This window comes from Rana temporaria, chromosome 1, assembly GCF_905171775.1.
Source record: "Rana temporaria chromosome 1, aRanTem1.1, whole genome shotgun sequence".
In the NCBI taxonomy this organism is placed as follows: Eukaryota; Metazoa; Chordata; class Amphibia; order Anura; family Ranidae; genus Rana; species Rana temporaria.
In genome coordinates this window covers 516,478,421-516,503,680 of record NC_053489.1, presented here as the reverse complement: position 1 = coordinate 516,503,680, position 25,260 = coordinate 516,478,421, and the positions used below count along the sequence as shown (strand labels likewise).

General features: G+C 45.5%; 1 protein-coding gene across 3 annotated transcripts in view; it reads right to left on the bottom strand.

The window, feature by feature from the left end:
• Window positions 1-9,635, bottom strand: part of GAB1 (GRB2 associated binding protein 1) — a 111,495-nt gene extending 101,860 nt beyond the window's left edge. For all 3 annotated transcript variants that reach the window (XM_040331481.1, XM_040331487.1, XM_040331497.1), the window contains exon 1: window positions 9,112-9,635. In XM_040331481.1, the coding sequence (XP_040187415.1) occupies window positions 9,112-9,213 (102 nt within the window). In that variant the 5' untranslated portion in view covers window positions 9,214-9,635. The remainder of the gene's footprint in view (window positions 1-9,111) is intronic.
• Window positions 9,636-25,260: the final 15,625 nt, after the last annotated feature.

Sequence of the window (25,260 nt, the reverse complement as noted above, 5' to 3'; positions counted from 1 at the left end):
CACCGCTATTTTACAGCGTTTTCAATTCATTTCAATGGAGAGGGGCGTTTTTGGAGCGTTTTAATAGCGCTATTTTTTACACATTGCCATAGTATCAGCAATGTAAGTGCCACAAAACCTTACCGAGTGCCCATGTGCAAGATTTATACAAGGCAGTGTCATTCTGGAAAAAAAAAAATAGACCGCAAAAACGGAGTATATACAGTGGGGAAATGTATTTGATCACCTGCAGATTTTGTAAGTTTGTCCACTTAAAAGGAAATGAAGGGTCTATAAGGTGTATTTTAAAATGATAGACAGAACAGCAACCAAAAATAAAAAAAATACAAAATAACCATGAATCGCCCTCTGCAGCTCCATGCAACATTTCGCCTCATGGGGTAAGGATGATCATGAGAAAAGTGAGGGTTCAGCCCAGAACTACATGGGAGGAGCTTGTGAATGATCAAAGGTAGTTGGGACCACAGTCACTAAACAAACCATTGGTAACAAAACGCCGCAAAGGATTGAAATCCTGCAGCGCCCGCAAGGTCCCCCTCCTGTACAGGCCTGTCTGAAGTTTGCCAATGAACATCTAAATGATTCACAGAAGGATTGTTAAAAGTGCTGTGGTCAGAATGATGAGACCAAAAGTTGAGCTCTTTGGCATCGACTTGACTCGCCAGGTTTGGAGAAAGAAAGAATGATGCAAGAAAACTCGGCAAACGTCATGAGGAAATGAACACCACTGACTTGGTATACGTTTGCTATATAAAACATAATGGATATATATGATGAGGTTTGGGGTTGACTCCTAGTTTGTGGAAATCTATTCATGTATCTCCACGGTTAAACCTGTTGGTTAAGACACAAGCCCGTGCCCAAAATAACACGGATAACTCCACCCAGTTGTACAAGCTATATTTATACATTGTGACTTACTTGATGAGATTTTCCCTACACAATAAAACTAAAGTGGCAAAATACAAAGAAGGAAGACATCATAAAAAAGAATTGGGGCAAAATAACTAGATTCTTACAGTATACGTCATTGTTCATAGTCCTTTTACTGCTAGCAGAGTGAATTAAATGGCTCTCCATCCCCCCCGGGCAGACAAGTCTCGACAGGAGGGTTTCCCCTGTCAGCACCAACTATGTTAATGGGGGAATTGTGCAAATTTCTTTCCTTCAGCATTACAGGAAAGATTTCCACTGTCTTTGGCCTGCCTTGGCAGTGTCGTTTATTTAAAATGACTGTCACTTTAAAAGGAACATCCTCTAATACTCATCTTTATATCGCTCCATTCACCTCCTCTAACACATTCACAGATTTTCTTTCACAAAATGTATGTTTTTTTTTGAAAGCCCAAGTTTCTGCCCTCCTCACATATGCAAGAATGAAATAGGTCTTGGAACATTCACATCACCTATCCCAAAAGAATTTGGGGCAATCTACAAGAGATGTGCATGCCACAAATCACAGTATCAGTTTGTTGGCTGCAAGAACAAAAGAGACAGCAGGCTTCCGATGAAAAAAAGAACGGTATGCAACTCTGTTCAGCAGTGGACTAAAGCAGGACAACACTGGATTCCTCTATAATTATTTACAATTTTGTTTATCCTTTTAGGACAGCACTAGTGAGGGTTAGGGTCTGCTCATACTAGCGCAGCGACTAGCGTTTTCTGCACTAGAAGAATGCCAGTGAGTGCCAAGGCACATAGAAAACAATTTGCACCGCTTGCCACAGCACAGAGATGAATGGAGCATTACCTTAATGCCCTGTACGCACGATCGGTTCGTCCGATGGACCGTTTCACCATTGGTGAAAAAAAATAGAACCCGTTTTAAAATTTTCTGATGGTTAAAAAATGGATAGAAAAAAAAAAAACGGATCGTCTGTGGGGAAATCCATCGGTCAAAAATCCACGCATGCTCAGAATCAAGTCGACGCATGCTCTGAAGCATTGAACTTAAAGCGGGGGGGGGGGGGGGTTCACCCTAAAAAAATATTTTTTTTGTCTACCATGCCATCCAGCATACTAGCGTCATCTACAGTATGCCTTTATTTTATTTTTTTCCGCTGTACTCACAGTTTAATCCATTAGTTACGTTTCAGACTCCCGCGGGGAGTAGGCGTTCCTATGAAGAGCGCAACATGATCGACGGCCGGCTATGGCGCGTCACGCTTCCCGAAAATAGCCAAAATAGGACTTGGCTCTTCACGGCGCCTGCGCAGTCAGCCCCTAGTCTGTGCGCAGGCGCAGTATAGCGCCGTGAAGAGCCGAGTCCTACTCCGGCTATTTTCGGGAAGCTGCGAGTACAGCGCAAAAAAATAAAATAAAGGCATACTGTAGCTGACCCTAGTATGCTGGATGGCATGGTAGAAAGTGTTTTTTTTAGAGTGAACCTCCGCTTTAAATTTTTCGCTGCACGTCGTTGCGTTTTACGTCACCGCGTTGGACACGATCGGATTTTTAACTGATGGTGTGTAGGCAAGACTGATGAAAGGCAGCTTCATCGGATATCTGATAAAAATATCCATCGGTCCGTTTTCATCGGATGAACCGATCGTGTGTATGTGGCATTAGTGACACTGACAACAAAATGGCAAAAAAAAAAGAAAAAAAGAAGAAGTAAACAAAACTTCTAGAAGACTACAATTGGTAAATAAACCCAGAAGTCAATGTGTGTCAACAGTTCAGTGCCAACTACACCACAATGTTAAGTGAATGACAACACACCGGAGTAACCAAGCTAATGACAAAAGGCATGTGGTTTTGCAGTCCATTATCATAGGGTTCTAGGAGATTCACAGATTCTCATGAGGTCAGGCTTTTGTAGAACACTTTGTGGTTCCAATCTATTCTACAGCATTTTGCTTCTAACTGGTTCTAATGGCATGAATAAAATAAAACCATGGAAATGCATAATCCTTCCACTTTAACCAAAGCATGACTAAAAAATGTAATTTACATGACTACATTTTGCATTTGTGTAGCTGAAAACCAAAAACAGTCAGAATTTTGACCACAAATACTTTTTAATGTGAATTTATTCAGTCCAATAAAAAAACATATCGATGTGGTGTCTATGCATCGTTTGTAAATCACATATGTGCACAGTGACAACCACGTTCAGAGTACACCTCAATACTGCAAAATAAAAACATTTCACATTCTTATTGCCTGTTGCTCTTGCATTTCCTTCAACAGGTCAAGAGTGTTAGTTCTTCACAAAACTGTGTTCAAGAATCTGGGTGAGAAGTATGGCAAAAAAAAGGCTGCTTTTATGCACCCCCCCAAACCATAAGAGTAAACAAGGAGTAGAATGTAAAGAATAATTGTGTTTACACACAAATCGGAATTTCCCATGAAAAATGTCAGACGGAATTTTTTCATCGGATATTCCGACCATGTGTGGGCCCCAATCTGACTTTTTTCCGTCAGAGTTTAGAAATAGAACGTTTTATTTTTTTCTGATGGAAATTCCAATCGTCTGTGTGAAACTCAGACGGAAAAAAAAAAAAACATGCATGCTCAGAATCAAGTCGACGCATGCTCGGAAGCATTGAACTTAATTTTTCTTGGCTTGTCGTAGTGTTTTACAGCACCGCGTTTTGGACGGTCGGAATTTGGTCTGACAGTGTGTATGCAAGACAGCTTGAATGAAATTCCGACGGAAAATTCCATTGGATTTTATCCCATTGGAAATTCCGAACGGGTGTACAAGGGCATTATGCATCACATAGTAACTGGATTTGGAATCCTGTGTCCTCGTGCGCCCCCACCTCCACCGTCGCGCGATTGCCGCGGGCCCGCGATGGCTGGTAATTTAGGCATGGGGGTTAGTCAGCAGTAACCCTTGCTTACTCTATCCAAATAGGGGGGGGGGGGGGGGTATAATTTTCAGGCCTGAAGTTTACATTCCCATTAGATATTTTCGGAAAATGCACATCCTAGAGAATAAAATAGTGGTAGTTCAAAATGTTTATGTCACACAATATTAAAGAAACAGTTTATGAAAAAAAATGTTTGCAAAAATACACTAAAGTGGATTTTAGGGCATATAAAAACATTGTGGAAGTTGTTTACTAAAGGCAAATCCACTTTGCACTTGAAATTGCAATTGGAAGTGCAGTCGCTGTAAATCTGAGGGGTAGATCTGAAATGAGGGGAAGCTCTGCTGATTTCATCATGGAATCATGTGCAAGCTAAAATGCTGTTTATTTTCTTTGCATGTCCCCCTCGGATCTACAGCGACTGCACTTTCAAGTGCCTTTCTTAAATAACCCCCAATATATTACTCACCTTTTTGTAAATAATAAAAGATGAGGTTATGCCAAGTAAATAAATACCCAACATGTCAAGCCCTAAAATTGCAACGGCAACAAACTTCAGTACCCTAATATTTTCCACAGATGCCCTTACATGTCATCAGTTTAGAGTTAACCAGGAATAGTGGGTCTAGAATTACTGCTCTCACGCCGATATGCGCAGTAATAACATGTAGTGCAATCAATGTTCTCCTACAGAGGTAACCGCGTTGCGTGCATTTCCGATCACTTAAATATTTTTTTTTGGGGGGGGGGATTTTAAGTGTCAGGTGTGTATGGAAGCGATTTAGTGGCTGCAGAGATTCCATCTGACAGATGGGTAGAGGTTAAAAACTGCCCTACAGGGACACAGACAGCAATAAGAAGTTGACAGAGTCTAATTTTTGCCCATTTCATTCAAAACTAAAAACAAAACAAAAACCAGTCAAAGTCTCTTGAGTATTACTGAAGCCAAGACATAAATACTCACAGACCAAGTCTAAAATGAATCATTAGGCATAATGATTTACAGGGAAGCAGCAATACATTACAAACAGTGTTACACTAATGCATAGGAGCATTTAGCCTACTATGCTTTGCCAGTACAGAACAGCTTAGACTATAAGGAATAAAAAGGTTCAGACACCCTATTAGCAAGCCGTTAGTACTCCTCAACATTCAGCGTTTCCACCGAGTTCAGGAATCTGCCCTCTCAGCAAACAGCCACTATTACGTGAAGCCTCCTGACAACAATCTTGCCAGCCAAATTCCCACACAGACTACCGCTCACAAGAGCAGACTGTTTTGAAACTGAACTCGTAGCTGGGAATAACAACCAGCACACACTACAAACATAACTTGCCCCACTCCCTCCCTGCGGCAACAACTGGCACAGATAGAACCCAACCCCCTACAGAGGTGGCATGTGTCCCAGGAGGAATGCAGGCCGAAATCTGCTGCACTACACACACACTTTGGGGAATTCACTAAATGCAACAAACCCAGATCACTAGACTACAACTTCAAGATATCGTCTTGCAATAGTAACACTCGGACGATACAAAAATAAATAATAATAAAAAAATTAAAAAAAAGGTGTTTAACTTCTACAACTTCCTTCATGTTAAATAAGTGCAGTTTCTAGACAAAAGTACACTTAAAGCGGAGTTCCACCCAAAAATGGAACTTCTGCTTTAAGCGAGATGACCCCCCGACCTCCCACATTTGGCATGTCATTTTTTGGGGGGGAGCGGATACCCTCTTTTTAGAGGCATCCAGCTCCTACTTCCTCCCGGGGCTCCGGAAGGAAGATCATGCCCCCCCCCTCCTTTGTGCGATCTTCTGGGACACGTCACAGGTCCCAGAAGATTGCCCGGCCAATCACAGCATGCAGCGCAGCTTGCACATGCAGTGTGTGCTTGGCTGTGAAGCCACAGCCAGGCATCCACAGTCAGAATGCCAGCCCCGCGGGGAGGGGGGAGAGAAGCGATGCTTTGTTCGCCCGCATCATCGCTGGACCGTGGGACAGGTGAGCTTCTGATTTATTAAAAAAAAAAAAAAAAAAAAAAAGTCAGCAGCTACACTTTTTAGAAAAAAAAAAAAAAAAAAGGGTAATATAAGACAGGGTGCACTTATTTTTGCCTTGACCTAACCTAATCCACCTAACCCCCCCCCCCCCAAACAGATGTGCATGCACCCCAATCTCTAATAATTATGTCTGCATAAAGTAGTAGAACAATTACACAAGGGATCAGCACTTGACATACCTAGAAATGCTAAAGAAAATAAAATAAAACAAAATGTGAATCTCCCAAACAGTAAAGGGAAAAACTGCAGCTATTCCTACATGTTGAAAGAATTTTACCATTACAGTAACCCATTTAAAGCAAATTTAAGCTTTGCCTGTACGGGGAAAAAAATAAATAAATATCTAAAAATGCTCAGAGCATTTACAGCTCAGTGTTGTGTTGCGCCACACGTGCAGGTCTGTTTGTTTTTACTAAACAGTAAAAGAGCATGGATGAAAGAATCTCCTCTGCGGCTACTGTACTCGAGCTAGGTGGTGCCAACAGACCAATCACAACTCAAGTGTGAGCAGTGTATGGCCATCTTGAGGGCTCAGCAAGCACTTTCCCAGCACCATATGAGAGTGTTTGGGTACAGGCAATTGGTTGCTCAGAAGCTGAGCACTGCATTATGGGAAGAGTCATATGTAAAGTATTAAGCGATTCCCTGGCACAGCGTGCCTAAGGCACAATGTCACGGAGTGCCCAACAGCTTGTGTGGACAACATTTTTTGTTTGCGCTCCTATATAGGTCTACGCAAGTGTAAAGCCGGCCATAGATGGTTAGAATCGTGGCCGTTCAGCAGGAACCAGCTGGGTTTCAAACCATATGTGGGCGAGCTGAATGTACCCAAGTTGATCAACTTGGGTACAACCAGCCTGCTGGATTTTACATGCAATTATTGCAAGTGGCCGTTATAGCTGACAGCAATCACTGTGTTCTCCCGACAAGGAGAGCTCGGCAAGAGGGATTTCCCTATCACTGTTTGTGTTGATGGGGGAATCAAGCAAATATCTTTCTTGCAACCCATGGTTGCAGTAAAGAATTTCACTCTGTCTATGGCCAGCCTAAGAATGAAGGAGTGCTAATCCAACTTGAAGTAGATCAAACACGGGTCAGAAGATCAACTGCAGGTCAAATACACCTGTCTGTTAATTCTGAATGATATCAAAAGGGTCTCAAACTGAAGATACACTAATGTCAATGGCACAAGCCTAAAGCATTCCTGCCATGGTAGGCAAATCCCACACAGCCAGAGAAAGTATGGGACAATTCTTAACTAGAGTCTACCTTCCTCAGACTACATTACACCCAAGGTGAACATGTCGAGGATGACTGTGTAGGGCAGGTTATGTCTTCCATGCCAGGAAAGCTGTATTTCAGATCAGTGAGCCATTTCTAACCATTTATAAAAACATTCTGAGCATGTCTGTTTAAAGGCCACTTTCCACCACAAATCTGTCACCAAATCCAATGTATCATACAGTTCTGGTGTACTGGGCACAGCAAGAGACAAACTGCTAGAAACTCAAAGCAGGCCCCTCATGATGCATAACCCCCTGTTAGGTGGCCCCTCTTCATAATACATAACCCTGATGTTAAGTGGCCAGTCACAATACGTAAGCCCTGACATTTGGTGCCCCCTCATGATACATGACCCCTGACTTTAGGTGGCCTCTCTCCATGATGTGTAACCCTTGATGTTAGGTGGCCCTTCTCCATGATATGTACCCCTGATGTTAGGTGCCCCTTAATTACGTGTAACCCCCTGAGGTTAGATGCCCCCTCTCCATGATGCACCACCTCTGATGTCAGCTGGCCTCTCTTCATGAAATGTAACCCCTGATGTCAGGTGGCCTCTCTCCACGATACATAACCCCTGACATTAGGTTCCCCCTCATAATACGTAACCCCCGAGCTAGGTGGTCTCTGATACGTAATAACCACCCCCCAGACGCTAGGTGGCCCCTCTCTCTGATACGTCCCCCCGACGCTAGGTGGCCCCTCTCTCTGATACGTACCCCCCCCCGACGCTAGGTGGCCCCTCTCTCTGATACGTACCCCCCCCCACGCTAGGTGACCCTCTCTCTGATACCCCCCCCCCCCCCCCGACGCTAGGTGGCCCCTCTCTCTGATACGTACCCCAACGCCCCCCCCTCCCAATGCTAGGTGGCCCATCTCTCTCATGCATAACCCCCCCGACGCTAGGTGGCTCCTCGCTGATTTGCAACCCCCCCCCCCCCGACACACTAGGTGGCCCCTTGGTCCGATACATAACCTCCCCGACGCTAGGTGACCCCTCTCTCTGATACGTACCCCAATGCCCCCCCTCTCAATGCTAGGTGGCCCCTCTCTCTCATGCATAACCCCCCCCGACGCTAGGTGGCCCCTCTCTCATGCATAACTCCCCCAGCACTAGGTGGCCCCTCTCTCTCATGCATAACTCCCCCTGATGCTAGGTGGCCCCTCTCCCTCATACGTAATCTTGCACCCCCCTGCCGCTTGGTAACCCTTGCTCTGATATGTAACCCCCTCATGCTAGGTATGTAATATATGACATGTAACCCCTGATGGTAGGTGGTCCTGGTCCTCTCTGTGACACATAACCCCTGAAGTTAGGTAGCTCTTCATGATAGATATCTTCTAGAGTTTGGCGACCCCTCTCCATAACCTGTGAATGCATGTCTCCCCAATAATCCAGAATCCCCTGTAAAGTTGGGTGTCCCCTCCATGACACATAACCTGTGAATGCATGTCTCCCCAATAATCCAGAACCCCCTGTGAAGTTGGGTGTCCCCTCCATGACACAACCTGTGAATGCATGTCTCCCCAATAATCCAGAACCCCCTGTGAAGTTGGGTGTCCCCTCCATGACACAACCTGTGAATGCATGTCCCCCCAATAATCCAGAACCCCCTGTAAAGTTCGGTGTCCCCTCCATGACACATAACCTGTGAATGCATGTCCCCCCAATAATCCAGAACCCCCTGTAAAGTTCGGTGTCCCCTCCATGACACATAACCTGTGAATGCATGTCCCCCCAATAATCCAGAACCCCCTGTGAAGTTGGGTGTCCCCTCCATGACACATAACCTGTGAATGCATGTCCCCCCAATAATCCAGAACCCCCTATGAAGTTGGGTGTCCCCTCCTACTCCCCTGGTAGTTGTTATGATAGTTATGTCGTCGTCAGCCGGTGCTCCCAGGCACGCCGAGGCCCGCTCCTCCCCCCTCCACCATTCTTCATACTTACGAAACGCTTCAACTTTTTCTCTGGCGGTGATTTCCTGAGCCAGCCGGAGCAGACCACCTCTCCGCCGCCCCCCGAGCCCATTCCTCCGCCGGAGCTCATCATGGTTCTCCTGCCCAGCCCGGCACCGTGTCCCCTCCTGATCTCCGAAAACAGGCTGATGGACACAGCCTCCAGGGTGAGCCGCCCTCCTCCTCCCGATCAGTCCGGGGACAAAACTTCACCAAAACTTTATTCCGGGGGAGCGGGGAATGAGCCCGGCTCCCCGCCCTTAGCACTCGGTCTATGAACCTCTTCCGCCTTGTCTTCCCTCTTCACAACTTTGTCCGGAGCCCGGCCGGTAGGAGACTGGCGCTCTGTGATTGCGGGGCCCTGAGGAGCGCTGCTTGTACTTAGTGTATGTGAGATGGAGCCGCCCCGTGTCCGGGCTTCTTCCTTCTCATCCCACCGATCACACACACATTTTTTTCCTCTTCCACTCAATACAGTACTTCTCCCCCCTCCTCCTTCTTTTCTCCCTCTTCTTCTCCCCTCCTCCTGCTCCTCTTCTCCTCCGCCCATCCATGGAAGCGACGTCCTGCAGATCCTCCCTTTTCTCCTCTCACGCCTCTAATCCGAGAAGCAAGAGAAGAGTGTGAGAACCATGGCTGGCCTGAGGGGACTTCTCCCTGCCTCACAGTGCTCGCACATACACCTCTCCCCTTACACATACAGCTTTTCCCCCTGACACCTCACACATTTACATCTTTCCCCCTGACACCTCACACATATACAGCTTTTCCCCCTGACACCTCACACATATACACATTTCCCCCTGACACCTCACACATATACACATTTTCCCCTGACACTTCACACATATACACATTTTCCCCCTGGCACATATACACATTTTCCCCCTGACACCTCACACATATACACATTTTCCCCTGACACCTCACACATACACATTTCCCCCCTGACACCTCACACATATACACCTTTCCCCCTGACACCTCACACATATACACATTTTCCCCTGACACCTCACACATATACACATTTTCCCCCTGACACCTCACACATATACACCCTTTCCCCTGACACCTCACACATACACCTTTTCCCCCTGACACATATACACCTTTTCCCCCAGACACCTCACACATATACACCTTTCCCCCTGACACCTCACACATATACACCTTTCCCCCTGACACCTCACACATATACACCTTTCCCCCTGACACCTCACACATATACACCTTTTCCCCCTGACACCTCACACATATACACCTTTTCCCCCTGACACCTCACACATATACACCTTTTCCCCCTGACACCTCACACATATACACCTTTTCCCCCTGACACCTCACACATATACACCTTTTCCCCCTGACACCTCACACATATACACCTTTGCCCCCTGACACCTCACACATATACACCTTTTCCCCCTGACACCTCACACATATACACAGTTCCCCCTGACACATATACACATTTTCCCCCTGACACATATACACATTTTCCCCCTGACACCTCACACATATACATCTTTCCCCCTGACACCTCACACATATACACCTTTCCCCCTGACACCTCACACATATACACCTTTTCCCCCTGACACCTCACACATATACACATTTTCCCCCTGACACCTCACACATATACATCTTTCCCCCTGACACCTCACACATATACACCGTTCCCCCTGACACCTCACACATATACACATTTTCCCCTGACACCTCACACATATACATCTTTCCCCCTGACACCTCACACATATACACCGTTCCCCCTGACACCTCACACATATACACATTTTCCCCTGACACCTCACACACATACATCTTTCCCCCTGACACCTCACACATACTGTATACACCTTTCCCCCTGACACCTCACACATATACCTTTCCCATCACCCATACAGGACTCACTCTCATTTCATCAGTCCATAAAACCTTAGAAAAATTTCCCCTGACACCTTACACATATACACATTTCCCCTGACACCTCACACATATACCTTTCCCCTCACCCATACAGATTTTCCCCTGACACCTCACACATATACACCTTTTTCCCTCACACATATACACCTTTTCCCCCTGACACCTCACACATATACACCTTTTCCCCCTGACACCTCACACATATACACCTTTTGCCCCTGACACCTCACACATATACACCTTTTCCCCCTGACACCTCACACATATACACCTTTTCCCCCTGACACCTCACACATATACACCTTTTGCCCCTGACACCTCACACATATACACCTTTTCCCCCTGACACCTCACACATATACACCTTTTCCCCTGACACCTCATACATATACACCCCCCCCGACAACTCAAACATACACCTTTCCCGTCACACAGACACCCCCCATACCTTTCCCATTCCCCCTGACATGGACACCTCCCCCCCTCCTGACAGACGCCTTTCCCTGCCATTACCAGGCCAGGGAACTGCTCACTATTCCCATCGACCTTTCCATGTCACTGGAGGACCAGACTTCTCATAGACCTTTCCATTTCACTGACGGCCAGACTTCTCACCATTCTCATAGACCAGGGGTCTCCAAACTGCGGCCCGAGGGCCAGATGTGGCCCTTTGCTAGCTTCTATCTGGCCCTTGGGGCACTATTCCTTCCACTGATATGAGGCACTATTACTCCCATTGAGACCAACAAGGGGGGAATGTTTCTTCCACTGATACCAATGATGGGATACTATTCCTCCTACTACCACCAATCCTGAGGCCATATTTATTCTCACTGATGCCAATTTTGTTTGCCCCTGCTGGTCACAATCCGGCCCTCCTAAAGTCTAAAGGACAATAAACTGGCCCTTTGTTTAAAAAGTTTGGAGACCCCTGTCATAGACCTTTCCCTCTCGTCCCCCTGACTTCATGTGTGTTTCCCCTCAACACTTGACTCCTTACCCCTGATCTTATATGGATTCCCTCTAATTCCCCTGACTTTCTATGGGTTTGCACTCAAGCCTTGACTTCATATGGGTTCCCCCTGGCCATGGAGTTCATCAGAGCTTCACAGGTTTCCACTGGAGTCCTCTTCCACTCTTCCATGACGACATCACAGAGCTGGTTAATGTTAGAGACCTTGTGCTCCTCAACCTTCCGTTTGAGGATGCTCCACAGATTCTTAATATGGTTTAGGTCTGGAGACATGCTTGGCTAGTCCATCACCTTTACCCTCAGCTTCTTTAGCAAGGCAGTGGTCGTCTTGGAGGTGTGTTTTGAGTCATAATCATGTCGGAATACTGCCTTGCGGCCCAGTCTCTGAAGGGTGGGGATCATGCTCTGCTTCAGTAAGTCACAGTACATGTTGGCATTCATGGTTTCCTTAATGAACTGTAGCTCCCCAGTCCTGACAGCACTCATGCAGCCCCAGACCATGACACTCCCACCACCATGCTTGTCTGTAGGCAGGACACTCTTGTTTTTTTACTGTGCACCTGGTTGCAGCCACACACGTTTGACACCATCTGAACCAAATAAGTTTATCTTGGTCTCATCAGACCACAGGACATGGTTCCAGTAATCCATGTCCTTAGTCTGCTTGTCTTCAGCCAACTGTTTGCAGGCTTTTTTTGTGCATCATCTTTAGAAGAGGCTTCCTTCTGGGACGACAGCCATGCAGATTAATTTGATGCAGTGTATGGTCTGAGGACTCGCAGGATGACTCCCCTGACCCTTCTACCTTTGCAGCAATGCTGGAAGAACTCGTACGACTCTTTCCTAAAGACAACCTCTGGATATGATGCTGAGCATGTGAACTCAACTTCTTTGGTCTACCATGGCGAGGCCTGTTCTCAGTGAAACCTATCCTGTTAAACCGCTGCATGGTCTTGGCCACTGTGCTGCAGCTCAGTTTCAAGGACTTGGCACTCTTCTTATAGCCTAAGCCATCTTTATGTAGAGCAACAATTTTTTTTTTCAGGTCCTTGGAGAGTTCTTTGCCATGAGGTGCCATGTTGAACTTCCAGTGACCAGTATGAGAGAGTGAGAGCGATAACACCAAATTTAACACACTTGCTCCCCATTCACACCTGAGACCTTGTAACACTAATGAGCCAGAGCCACATGACACAGGGGAGGGAAATGGTTAATTGGGCCCAATTTGGACATTTGCACTTAGGGGTGTACTCACTTTTGTTGCCAGCGGTTTAGAAATTAATTTATTTGTCTGAATAAATCACTTCCTGTTTCTCCTCAGTAAACTTGCCCCCATGTTCTGGATGGGGGTTAGTCAGCCAGAACAGCTTACTGAGGAGGAACAGGACTTGAGAAATTCAGACAAAGAAAAAAAACATTTAGAAGGGAAATTGAAGGAAAAGGTTAGTGAACCAACAATTCACTAGCTTAAAGGAACCTATTTAGAAAATAAAAAACAAACCTTTACATCCCCTTTAAGTTATTTTGAGGGGACAGATAAACAGATAATTTACACTGTTATACAAGCTGTACACTCACTACTTTACATTGTAGCAAAGTGTCATTTCTTTAGTGTTGTCACATGAAAAGATATAATAAAATATTTACAAAAATGTGAGGGGTGTACTCACTTATGTGAGATACTGGGGGTCATTTACTATAGCGCTGTGTGAATTAGCACAAATTTGCGATATTTAGCGCTAAAATGGTGTTCACTAAATCTAATTTACTATAGTTCCCTGAAAACGATTAGCGCCCAACCCCTAATGCCCCATACACACGATCGGAAATTCCGATAGCAAAAGTCCGATATGAGCTTTTGAACAGAAATTCCGACTGTGTGTATGCTCCATCGGACTTTTGCTGTCGGAATTTCCACCAACAAAAGATTGAGAGCTGGTTCTCAAATTTTCAGACGGAAAAAATTCTTATCGGAAAATCCGATCGTCTGTAGCAATTCTGAAGTGCAAAATTCTGACGCATGCTCGGAAACAATTCAACGCATGTTCGAAAGCATTAAACTTCATTTTTCTGGCTCGTCGTAGTGTTGTACGTCACTGCTTTCTTAAAGGGGTCGTAAAGGAAAAAACATTTTTTCATAATAAGCATCCTTTACCTGCAGACATTCCTCTTTTCACTTCCTCATTGTTCGTTTTTGCTCAGAAGTTGCTCTATTTCTTCTCTGTTCTGTTCACTTCCTGCTTGTCTGATTGTTACTCACCACCGTGATGGGAGGCTTTACTGCGGTGGTGAGTAACGTGCTCACCCCCTCCTGGGAACTACATCTGTGTGGCAGGACGCTCTCTACGTGATAGAAACTTCAAGGAGGTGTGAATTACTGGGCGTGCCGCAATTCATACTGGGAAATGTAGTTCTTACATGAACAAACGATGCAAACCAGGAAGTGAATGAGAGAACAGAAACTAGAATGCCGGAGGTGATATAGATGAAGGAATTTAATAGGTATTTACTTGTTTTTTTAACAGAATCATTACACTATTCTGTCTGTCTACCTTGCAGACATTAATTTTAGGCAAATTTTTTTTTTCCTTTAGTGACCCTTTAACAGTCGAAAGTTCAGAGAACTTTTGTGTGACCGTGTGTATGCAAGCCAAGCTTGAGCGGAATTTCGTCGGAAAAACCATCCAAGGTTTTTCCGACGGAAAATCCGATCGTGTGTACACGGCATTACTCTGCTAAAACCTGGAGTGGTGCACATGGAAATAATGTTTAGAGCATGATATAATTGCCTTAATGATACTGGAATATGCAGTATATTATTTAATGGTAATCTGCTTTTAAACTGTGGGAAAAAAATATTTCTAGACTGAAATATCTTTAAAAGTCTAAAAAGAGATAAATTCCCTGGGCCAGATTCAGATAGGAGATACAACGGCATATCTCCTTATACGCCGTCGTATCTCTAAGTCCGGCCGGTCGTATCTATGCGACTGATTCAGAGAAACAGTTACGCGTAGATAGCCCTAAGATCCGACAGGTGTAAGTGACTTACACCGTCGGATCTTAGGCTGCAATTCCAGGCCGGCCGATAGGTGGCGCTTCCGTATCTTTTACGCGTCGAATATGCAAATGAGCATTTACGGCGATTCAGAAACGAACGACCGCCCAGCGATTTTTTTTTACATCGTTCGGCTTTTTTCGGCGGAAAGTTACCCCTGCAGACATTCCTGCAGGAGGGGTATGTGCGGCGTATCCTATGTTAAGTATGGCCGTCGTTCCCTCGCCGAGTTTTGAAATTTTAACATCGTTTGCGTAAGTCTTTCGCGAATACAGCCGGATGTAATTTACGTTAACGTCGAAACCAATGACGTCCTTGCGAGGTCATTTGGAGCAATGCACGCTGGAAAATTTTGCGGACGGCACATGCGCAGTTCGTTCGGCGCAGCGACACGCCTGATTTAAATTTTACACGCCCCCTAGCTGCGGAATTTGAATTCCGCCAGGGCATTTACGATACGCCGCCGCAACTTTACAGGCAAGTGCTTTCTGAATAAAGCACTTGCCTCAAAAACGTGCGGCGGCGTAACGTAAATCAGATAGGTTACGCGGATCTAAAGATCCGCTGACCTATCTGAATCTGGCCCCCTGTCTTTGTACAACTAGGTGCCAGCACAACTGAGCATGCTCAGACCTGCAAACAGCTCTTATTTTAGCTCCCATGGCTTTCTTACAAGGCGCTCTAGTAAATACCAAAATTAGCGCTGTGCTAAATTGCGTTTTTAAGAATGAAGATCAGAGCCATTATAGTCCAATGCACGTTTCAGCCATTGATTCTAATGGTACAATTGTAACTTCCCCAAATAAATATTTTTTAATGTTGAGATAAAATGTATCTTTCTATGAAATAAATGTTCCTTGCAACAATGTTGCTGCTTCTATTTATTTTTTTCTCATCTAGTTTGTTTTTAAGAATGCTAGAATGTGGAATGTTTTGGTAAAATATATTTGTCTGTCACTTTTAGGCTGCATTCACACCTGAGCGTTTAGTTGCCTGAAGCGTGACGCTCAAAAACGCTAGAGGGGAAAAAATACATTATTCCCTATGGAGATGGTTCACATCTCCACTCCAAAACGCCTGAAGCTCAAACAAGTTCCCGGACCCTTTTTTGTCACGCGAATTGGGCGTTTTTGAGCGTTTCTATTTTCCATAGAAAGTAATGGGAACGCTCGATTCAAGCGACTAGCACGACAACGAGCGTTTGCAACGGGCGTTTTGTCGCTTTAATCAATAGAACATTTCACCCAGGCAGAAGATAAAAAAAATCTACCAACATAGCAACAAGTGATGAAAAGATGATCATTTTTCCTGTTGGCTAAAATAAAAAACGTTGAAGTAAAAAAACGTCGGACGACGCTGTACGCAAACGCGCAAATAAGCATGAATACGCGCAACAAAACGCCGGAAAAAACGACCGAACGACCTACGCTCAGGTGTGAATGCAGCCTTACTTGTTAGTCTACAAACCATAAACAATACCATTGCTGATGCAAATTTAAAATGGGTCACAATTTGTGTGTTTTTTATTATTTCCAAATAATCATAATTTGAGCCCAAAAAATGTGATACGTGTACTAACATCAGAAATCAATTCCCAAAAATCAGGGTAACATCACTATTCTATACTCATCCGACAAATATCACAGAATAAATCAAGAAGAATAACTCTTTAGTAATTTAAATCCACCACCTATATGTTCAAAGAAGTATTTGTGTATTTATGTGTAGGAGGTTTCCACATGTGGTGGCTCTGTAGCTTAGAGAACTTCTGCTTAGCATCTCTGAGGGTCTGGGTTAAAATCTCAAGCATGCCGCTTCATGTAGAGAAGTTGTCTCATCTCCCTATGTTGTTAAACATAACTCATGAGTCAGGTCCCAAAACTATGTCTAAATGTAGTATTTATGTTTAGGAGGGTTCCACCACTATTGTAAATTTTGCTATATACACTATCTAGCCAAAAGTATTGGGACACCTGCTTTTACACACATATGAACTTTAATGGCAGCCCAGTCTTATGGCCCGTACACACAATCCGAATATCGGACGAAAAACGATCTTCCGAGGAAGAATCGTACGATTTTCGGATCGTGTGTACACTACTTTCGAGAGCCGATCACGACAGTTCATCTGATATTATTCGATCGGACAAGCACGAAAATTTTCCTTGTACGATGTCAGATCGTATGATTTTCGTTTGGTCACTATAGTTCTCGTCCGAAAATACAAATACATTACAACACATGACATCACTTCGGATTTGTTTTTCCTGTCGTACGAGAATTTTCGTGACTTTCATAACCTATTCAATTTTACTTGCGACTATTAAGCGAAAAAAGTCGTACGATCGGTCGTACGATATTCAGGTTGCGTGTACGAGGCATTAGTCTGTAGGGTTAAAATTTGATTTGGCCCACCCTTTACAGCTATAACAGCTTCTGGGAAGGCTGTCCACAAGGTTAAGTGTGTCTATGGGAATGTTTGGCCATTCTTCCAGAAGCGCATTTGTGAGGTTAGGCACTGGTGTTGGATGAGAAGGCCTGGCTTGCAGTCTCTGTTCTAATTCAGCCAAAAGGTGTTTTATTGGGTTGAGGTCAGGACTGAAGTGAGGTGCAGGCCAGTCAAGTTCCTCCACCCCAAACTCGCTCATCCATGTCTTTATGGATCTTGCTTTGTGCACTGGTGTGCAGTCATGTTGGAACAGTAAGGGGCCATCCCCATACTGTTCATACAAAGTTTGGCGCATTAAATTCTCCAAAATGTCTTGGTATGCCGACACCTTAAGGCTCGATTCACACTAATGTGTTTTTCGATGCATTTTGCAGAAATGCAGGGAAATTTTTTAACATGGAATCCTATGGAACATGTTCATATCAATGATTTTTTGTGCCTCTGCTTTTTGGAAAGGATCAGGGACTTTTTCCTGCATAAAGCAGCGTTTTGCATGTAATAGAATTCAATGGACCCGCATCCAAAACACAAGTACCGTGTTTTTACAACGATTTTGCCGCGATTTGTGTTTTTTATATCTTTTTTTACACTGTATATAGCTGGTTGCTAAGGAGGGGGTCATGAAGCCGGCCGTCACATCCTTAACAACCGCCCATCAGGGGGCTGCTTCTACTCCAGAAAAATTCCTTGGAGATCGCAGCAAGTTTAGATCCTTCAAAAACGCATGTGAACTGTATTTTGCACTGCAGCCTCGCACCTTCTCCCTGGAGGCCACGAAGGTCGGCTTTGTAATCTCTCTGTTGCAAGGGGAACCACAATCCTGGGTCCATCGTCTCTTTGAGCAGAAGTCCGTGTGTTTAACAGATCTAGCCTCATTTTTCGCCGCCATGGCCCAATTGTATGAGGATTCCCAGCAAGCCGCTTCCGCTGAAGCGGCCCTTCGTTCGCTTCAGCAAGGTCGCAGACCAGTTGAGAATTACATCTCTGAGTTCAGACGATGGGGCTTTGACACTAATTGGAACGATGCCGCATTATGCTACCAATTCCGCATGAGTCCCTTAAGGACGAACTTGCCCGAGTGGGGGTGCCTTCCACCTTGGAGGCTCAGATTGACTTTTCTATCCAAATCGATCGCCGGTTGAGAGAACGGAGATCAGAGAGGGCTGCGGGCCAGTCACGCCCAGTGTGGATGCTACCACGGGTTCCCAGTCCCTTCAACCCTGCTCCCCCTGCCCCGGCCGCGTCTGACGCACCAGAGCCAATGCAGATCGGCCTACTTCGCCCCTTCTCTCACCATTGAAGAACGCCAACGCCGCTGCCAGCAGAATCTTTGTCTGTACTGCGGAGGGTCAGGCCATTATGTGAGGTCCTGTCCAGTCAAACCCCGTAAGTGCTTCTCAGTTACTTTGCCCCCTGCAACTTTGAACATGCCCAGCAATTCTGCTCACCTTGCTCTCTCCATTTTAGAAGGGACCATCCAGACTCCCGCTATAATTGATTCCGGGGCCTGCAGCTGCTTTGTGGATCTATCCTTTGCTGCGAAACATCGTATCCCACTTCAACCTAAGACACAGAGACTTTCCATCTATCTGGCCAATGGGTCCATTATTAAGTCTGGGGCAGTTACGCACAAGACTATTCCTCTACTAGCCACCATGGCTAAGGATCATAGAGAATTACTACGATTAGATGCCATCGCCTCTCCTTTGTTCCCGATTATTCTCGGCATGCCCTGGCTGAAAGCCCATAACCCCAGCATCAACTGGACCGCAGATGAAATTGAGTTTCTTTCGCCCTATTGCCTTCAGCACTGTTTTCTAACTCCTTGTGACCAGCCCTCCCTATTATGCCTTGATACAGACTCTGAGGCTCGTCAATCGGTACCCGCAGTGTACCACGATTTCCTGGACGTGTTCAGTAAGAAAGGGGCAGAGACTCTCCCTCCTCATTGGCCCTACGATTGTCCAATCGAACTCGGGTCGAAGTTCCCTTTGGCCGAATTTTCCCTTTATCTGAATGTGAACTTGTAGCCCTTAAGGACTATATTGATGAAAATCTGAAGAAGGGGTTCATCCGCCCTCCCACGTCTCCGGCTGGGGCAGGAATCTTCTCTGTGGAAAAGAAGGACCATTGTTTACGTCCATGTGTGGATTATCGTGAGCTAAATAAGATTACGGTCAAAAACCGTTACCCTCTGCCACTAGTGCCTGAACTTTTTCAGAGACTCGGTGCTGCCATCATATTTACTAAGCTGGACCTTTGGGGTGCCTATAATTTAATCCGTATACGGGAAGGGCATGAATGGAAGACTGCACGGTTTGGGCATTTCGAGTACCTTGTGATGCCCTTCGGACTTTGCAATGCCCCCGCTGCTTTCCAGCACTTTATTAATGATGTCTTCTGAGATTTCATGGACTTATTTGTTGTTGTATACCTTGATGATATACTAATTTTTTCTTCCTCAGACGACCATCGCAGACACGTCAGAAATGTACTGGGTCACCTTCGGCAACATGGACTCTACGCCAAGCCCGAGAAATGCGAATTCCAACGCCAGAGCATCCAATTCCTGGGCCTGATTATATCCACTGAGGGTATCAAGATGGATCCTCAAAAAGTCGCAGCCATCGTGGACTGGCCAGCTCCCAGTGATAAGAAAGGCATCCAACGTTTCGTAGGTTTTGCGAACTTTTACAGGAAATTTATCAGAGGATTCTCGGCAATCATCTCTCCCATCACTGAACTCACCAAACAGGGTGTCAGATTCCATTTGTCTCCTGAGGCTCAGACTGCTTTCGAGACTCTGAAAAAGCTATTTACCTCCGCATCTGTCCTGAAACACCCTGATTCGGCCCAGCCATATGTCTTAGAGGTGGACGCATCGGAAACGGCGGTTGGAGCTATACTTTCCCAGAGACAGGGACCCAAGGCTCTGTTGCACCCTGTCGCCTTTTTTTCTCGTAAACTGTTCAGTGCTGAAAAGAATTATGATGTCGGGGATCACGAACTCCTAGCGATCAAAGCTGCTTTAGAAGAATGGAGGTATCTTTTAGAAGGGGCTGCGCATCCAATCTTAATCTACACGGACCATAAGAATCTTGAATATCTGAGGACAGCAAAGAGACTGAAACCCCGGCAGGCCAGATGGGCACTTTTCTTTTCCAGATTCACTTTTCATTTAACACACAGGCCAGGATCAAAGAACATAAAACCGGATGCGTTGTCATGCATGTTCAGCAAGTCTCAGGAAACCTCTCCGCCAGATACCATCCTGTCATCCGGCAACTTCCTCCTATTACAAGGAGACTTGATCACCCAAATCAAGCAAGTTTCTGTAGGTAACCCTTCGCCGCCCGGGACCACCCTATTGGTAAGAGATGGGCTACTTTGGTACGGAGACAAGGTCTTTGTGCCAGAAAGTCTGCGAGTCCCCACCTTGGGGTTGTGCCATGACCACATGCTTGCAGGGCATTTTGGCATTAATAAAACGTCTGAACTAATGCAACGGACATTTTGGTGTCCCGGAATGGAGAAAGACTGTAAGAAGTATGTGGAATCATGTACTACTTGTATTCGCAACAAGAACAGCAGGTCCAAGGCCTGGGGTCTACTAAAGCCACTTCCGGTCCCGAGTAGACCTTGGCAGATTATTTCCATAGACTTTATCGTGGAGTTGCCGCCATCCGAGGGTTGTAATGCTATTTTTGTGGTCGTCGACCGCCTGTCCAAGATGGCCCATTTCCTACCCATGAAAGGCACTCCCTCTGCACAAGAGACTGCACAAATCTTTATCAGAGAGATCATAAGGCTTCACGGAGCCCCGGCAAACATAGTCTCCGACAGAGGGGTCCAGTTCACCTCCAGGTTCTGGAGGTCTTTATGCAAGTCTCTGGGAATTGAACTTTCATTTTTGTCAGCCTACCATCCGCACACGAATGGACAGATGGAAAGGACCACTCAGACACTCGAACAATACCTTCGCTGTTTTTCTTCATTTTCGCAAGACGATTGGGGTCACTTACTTCCTCTGGTCGAATTCTTCTACAACAATTCCGCCCACTCAGCCACCAAGCAATCACCATTCTTCGCAAACTACGGTTTTTACCTGTCTTTTCTGTTTAACTCAGTTCCAGAATGCTCTGTACCTGCTGTCCTTGAAACAGTGGACTTCTTTAGTACCAACAACAAATTGTTACAGGAAACAATGGCCAAGACCCAGGCTTACAACAAAGAAGTCTTTGATAAGAAGAGAAGGGGGGAACTAATCCTAGACCCAGGCGACCAAGTTTGGTTGGCAACCACGAATCTAAAACTCGCTTGCCCCTCGAAGAAATTGGGACCTACGTTTCTGGGACCATTCCCCGTGAAGAGACAGATCAATAATGTCGCATATGAGCTTGAGCTACCGGACTCCCTCAGGATTCATCCCGTATTTCATTTAACCCTACTAAAACCTGCCGTTCCCGATCCGTTCCCTGATCGAGATGTTGGTCCACCTGAACCTGTTTGTAGACGGCGAGGAAGAGTTCGAAGTGGAAGCGGTATTAGATTGCAGGAGAAGAAGGAATCAAGTTCAGTACCTAATTAAGTGGAGGGGATACGGACCGGAGGACAATTCTTGGGAACCGGAAGGCAATATTCACGCCCGAAAGCTCGTTCAAGCCTTCAAGAACTCTCACCCCGACAAGGTGGCCAGATTGGGCATCCGGAGGCTGTTTAGTGTACCTGCGTTTAGTGTACCTGATCCTGTTATCCTGATTCCTTTTCCTGTTTATCCGACCCGGCTTGTCTCTGACGCTCCTGCTCTCTGTGGAAAAAGTTGTTTGAACAAGAGGATCAAACCGAAAAGAAGGACTATAAGGAAATACACCTGACTAAATAATTATTCAAAAAGTAGAAAATTGTTTAATTCAATATTAATTCAATAATTAATTCTGCCTGCACCCGACCTGGCTTGTTTGACCCTGCTTCCGCCTGCCGCTCCTGCTACCTCGCTGCCAGCCCAATACCGACCCGGCCTGTACCTTGACTTTGCTCCTGCCTCCGCCTTGGTTTCTGACATGCCCGATAGTGTATGACCCAGCCTGAATACTTCCGCTATCTGCTGACAGCTGCTCCTGGGCTCCTCCTGCACCAGTGTCCTCCTGCGGTTCCTTCAGCTATTCCAGCCCAGCGACTCATCAGCGATCCTGCCAGGCACTCGTGCGACTCTGTACTCTTGCGCTTCCTGTTTGCTCTATCAGGAGCTCGGAGTCAGAGCTGTAAGAGAGGCCGTCCTCCGCACATCAGGCTCTACCGCCAGGGACGTGACAGCAAGACAAATTCCTGGCCAATGCCCTTCGGACAAAAGTCCGAGGCTTTGTCTGCAGAAAATCTGATTGTGTGTACGAGGCTTAGGAGTTCACTGGAACTAAGAGGCCAAGCCCAAACCCCTGAAAAACAACCCCACATCATAATCCACCTGCACCAAATGATTTGGACCAGGGCACAAAACAAGGTCCATAAAGACATGGATGAGTGAGTTTGGAGTGGAAGAACTTGTCTGGCCTGCACAGAGTCCTGGACTCAACACAACAGAATACCTTGGGGATAAATTAGAGCGGACTGTAAGCCAGGCCTTCTCGCCCAACAGAAGTGCTTGACCTCACAAATTCCCATAGACACCTAAACCTTGTTGAAGCTGTTATAGCTGCAAAGTGTGGGCCAACTCAATATTGAACCCTACGGACTAAGACTGGAATGCCATTACAGTTAATGTGCATATAAAGGCAGGCATCCCAATACTTAGGCCAATATATTGTACATTACTTGTGACACTGAGCATGGCTATGGACTTATGGCTGGTTCACACCACAGAGATGCAGACAACATGTGTGAGGCTTCTCGCTGGCTAAATGGTAGCAATTCCATCTAGCAGCACTGGGGTTTCTTGTTCAATTCCCCAACATGCTAATGCTTCCCCAACATATGCTTAGAAAACTGTTGCTTTGTAATTCAAATGGTTTTCAATCCTTGGCGGATTTGATGCAAATAGCCAAGGGTTAACACAGTTGCAAATAGTATTCAGCGTTCCTGCTCATCAGGTGCAATCACTTTAACCACTTCCCTACCGAGTCATAGTCATTGCTCGGGACCCGGTGCATGTGCCTGCCGGCCGCGATGTCCGCCGGGCGCCCGCGATTGCCCGCAATCACGGCAGGACCATGGATCTGTGTGTGTAAACACACAGATCCATATCCTGTCAGCGGTGAGGAGATCAATGTGTGTTCACAGTACAGAGGAACACACATTGATCTCCTCCCCTTGTGAGTCCCCCTCCCCCTACAGTTAGAACACACTTTAGGGCCCCCTAGTGCCCCCTAGTGTATTTAACATATTTAACCCCTTCCCTGCCAGTCACATTTACACAGTAATCAGTGCAGTTTTATAGCACTAATCACTGTGTAAATGTGAATGGTCCCAAAAATGTGTCAAAAGTGTCCGATATGTCCGCCGCAATGTCACGGTCACAATAAAAATGGCAGATCGCCGCCATTACTAGAAAAAAAATGCAATAATTATATTCCCTATTTTGTAGACGCTAGAACTTTTGCGCAAACCGATCAAATACGCTTATTGTGATTTTTTTTTTACCAAAAATATGTAGAAGAATAAGTATCGGTCTAAACTGAGGGAAAAAAAAGTTTTTTAAAAAAAAATTATATTTATTAAATCAAAAAGTAAAAGATAGTGTTTTTTTTCAAAATTGACACTTTTCTTTTGTTTATAGCGCAAAAAATAAAACACAGAGGTGATCAAATACCACCAAAAGAAAGTTCTATTTGTGGGAAAAAAAGGGCGGCAATTTTGTTTAGGAGCCACGGCGCACGACCGCGCAATTGTCATTCAAAGTGCGACAGCGCTGAAAACTAAAAATTGGTCTGGGCAGGAAGGGGGTGAAAATGCCCTGTATGGAAGTGATTAAACATACATGTAGAGACAGATTGAAAGATACTGGTGGGCGTGTACTTCTATTGGGCGTGTGTCAATGTGCTAACAATACAACCTTATATAAAGGACTGTAGTAGGGGGATTTGTTTGGCCTAAGAAGCGGCCAGGATATTTTGCATAAAGACAAACGCCCAACTAGGGCTGTTTGCTGAAATTCTTGCGCATTTATTCCATCAAAAGTGGGTTTATGTGGCCATGCTATCAATGTTGTGTGTGTATTCCTGTCTGAACACGCATTCATGGTTTGGGAGCATCTGTTGACCTACTTTTTGATCTAATTGCTTAATCGTGTACTCAGAAATGCAGCTTCCAGCAGAACATGGTCACCAATGTATGTGTGTGGATTGTGGGGTGGTGATGGGTGTTATAGTTTGAATATGTGTCTTTTTTTAAAAGGTTGGAATGCTTTGTAAGAATGACGGTTAAAGCGGAGTTCCACCCATAAGTGGAACTTCTGCTCGTTGTACTCCTCCCCCCTCTGATGCCACTTTTGTCACCCTTAGGGGGTGACGGGGGGGACATGATACCTGTCTTTCACAGGTATCCTGTTCCCACTTACGGGAGCCTCAGCCACGGGTATTGATGTCACCACCCGGCTCCCTCCTCCTTCCCTGGCTGCCAGGCCAGTAATAGAGAGGAGCGGAGCCTCGCGCATACGCAGTTTTTCAGGAGCAGTGATTTTAATAATGCTTAAAGTAATAAAAGTGAAACATTCCTTTGAATTTCATACCTGGGG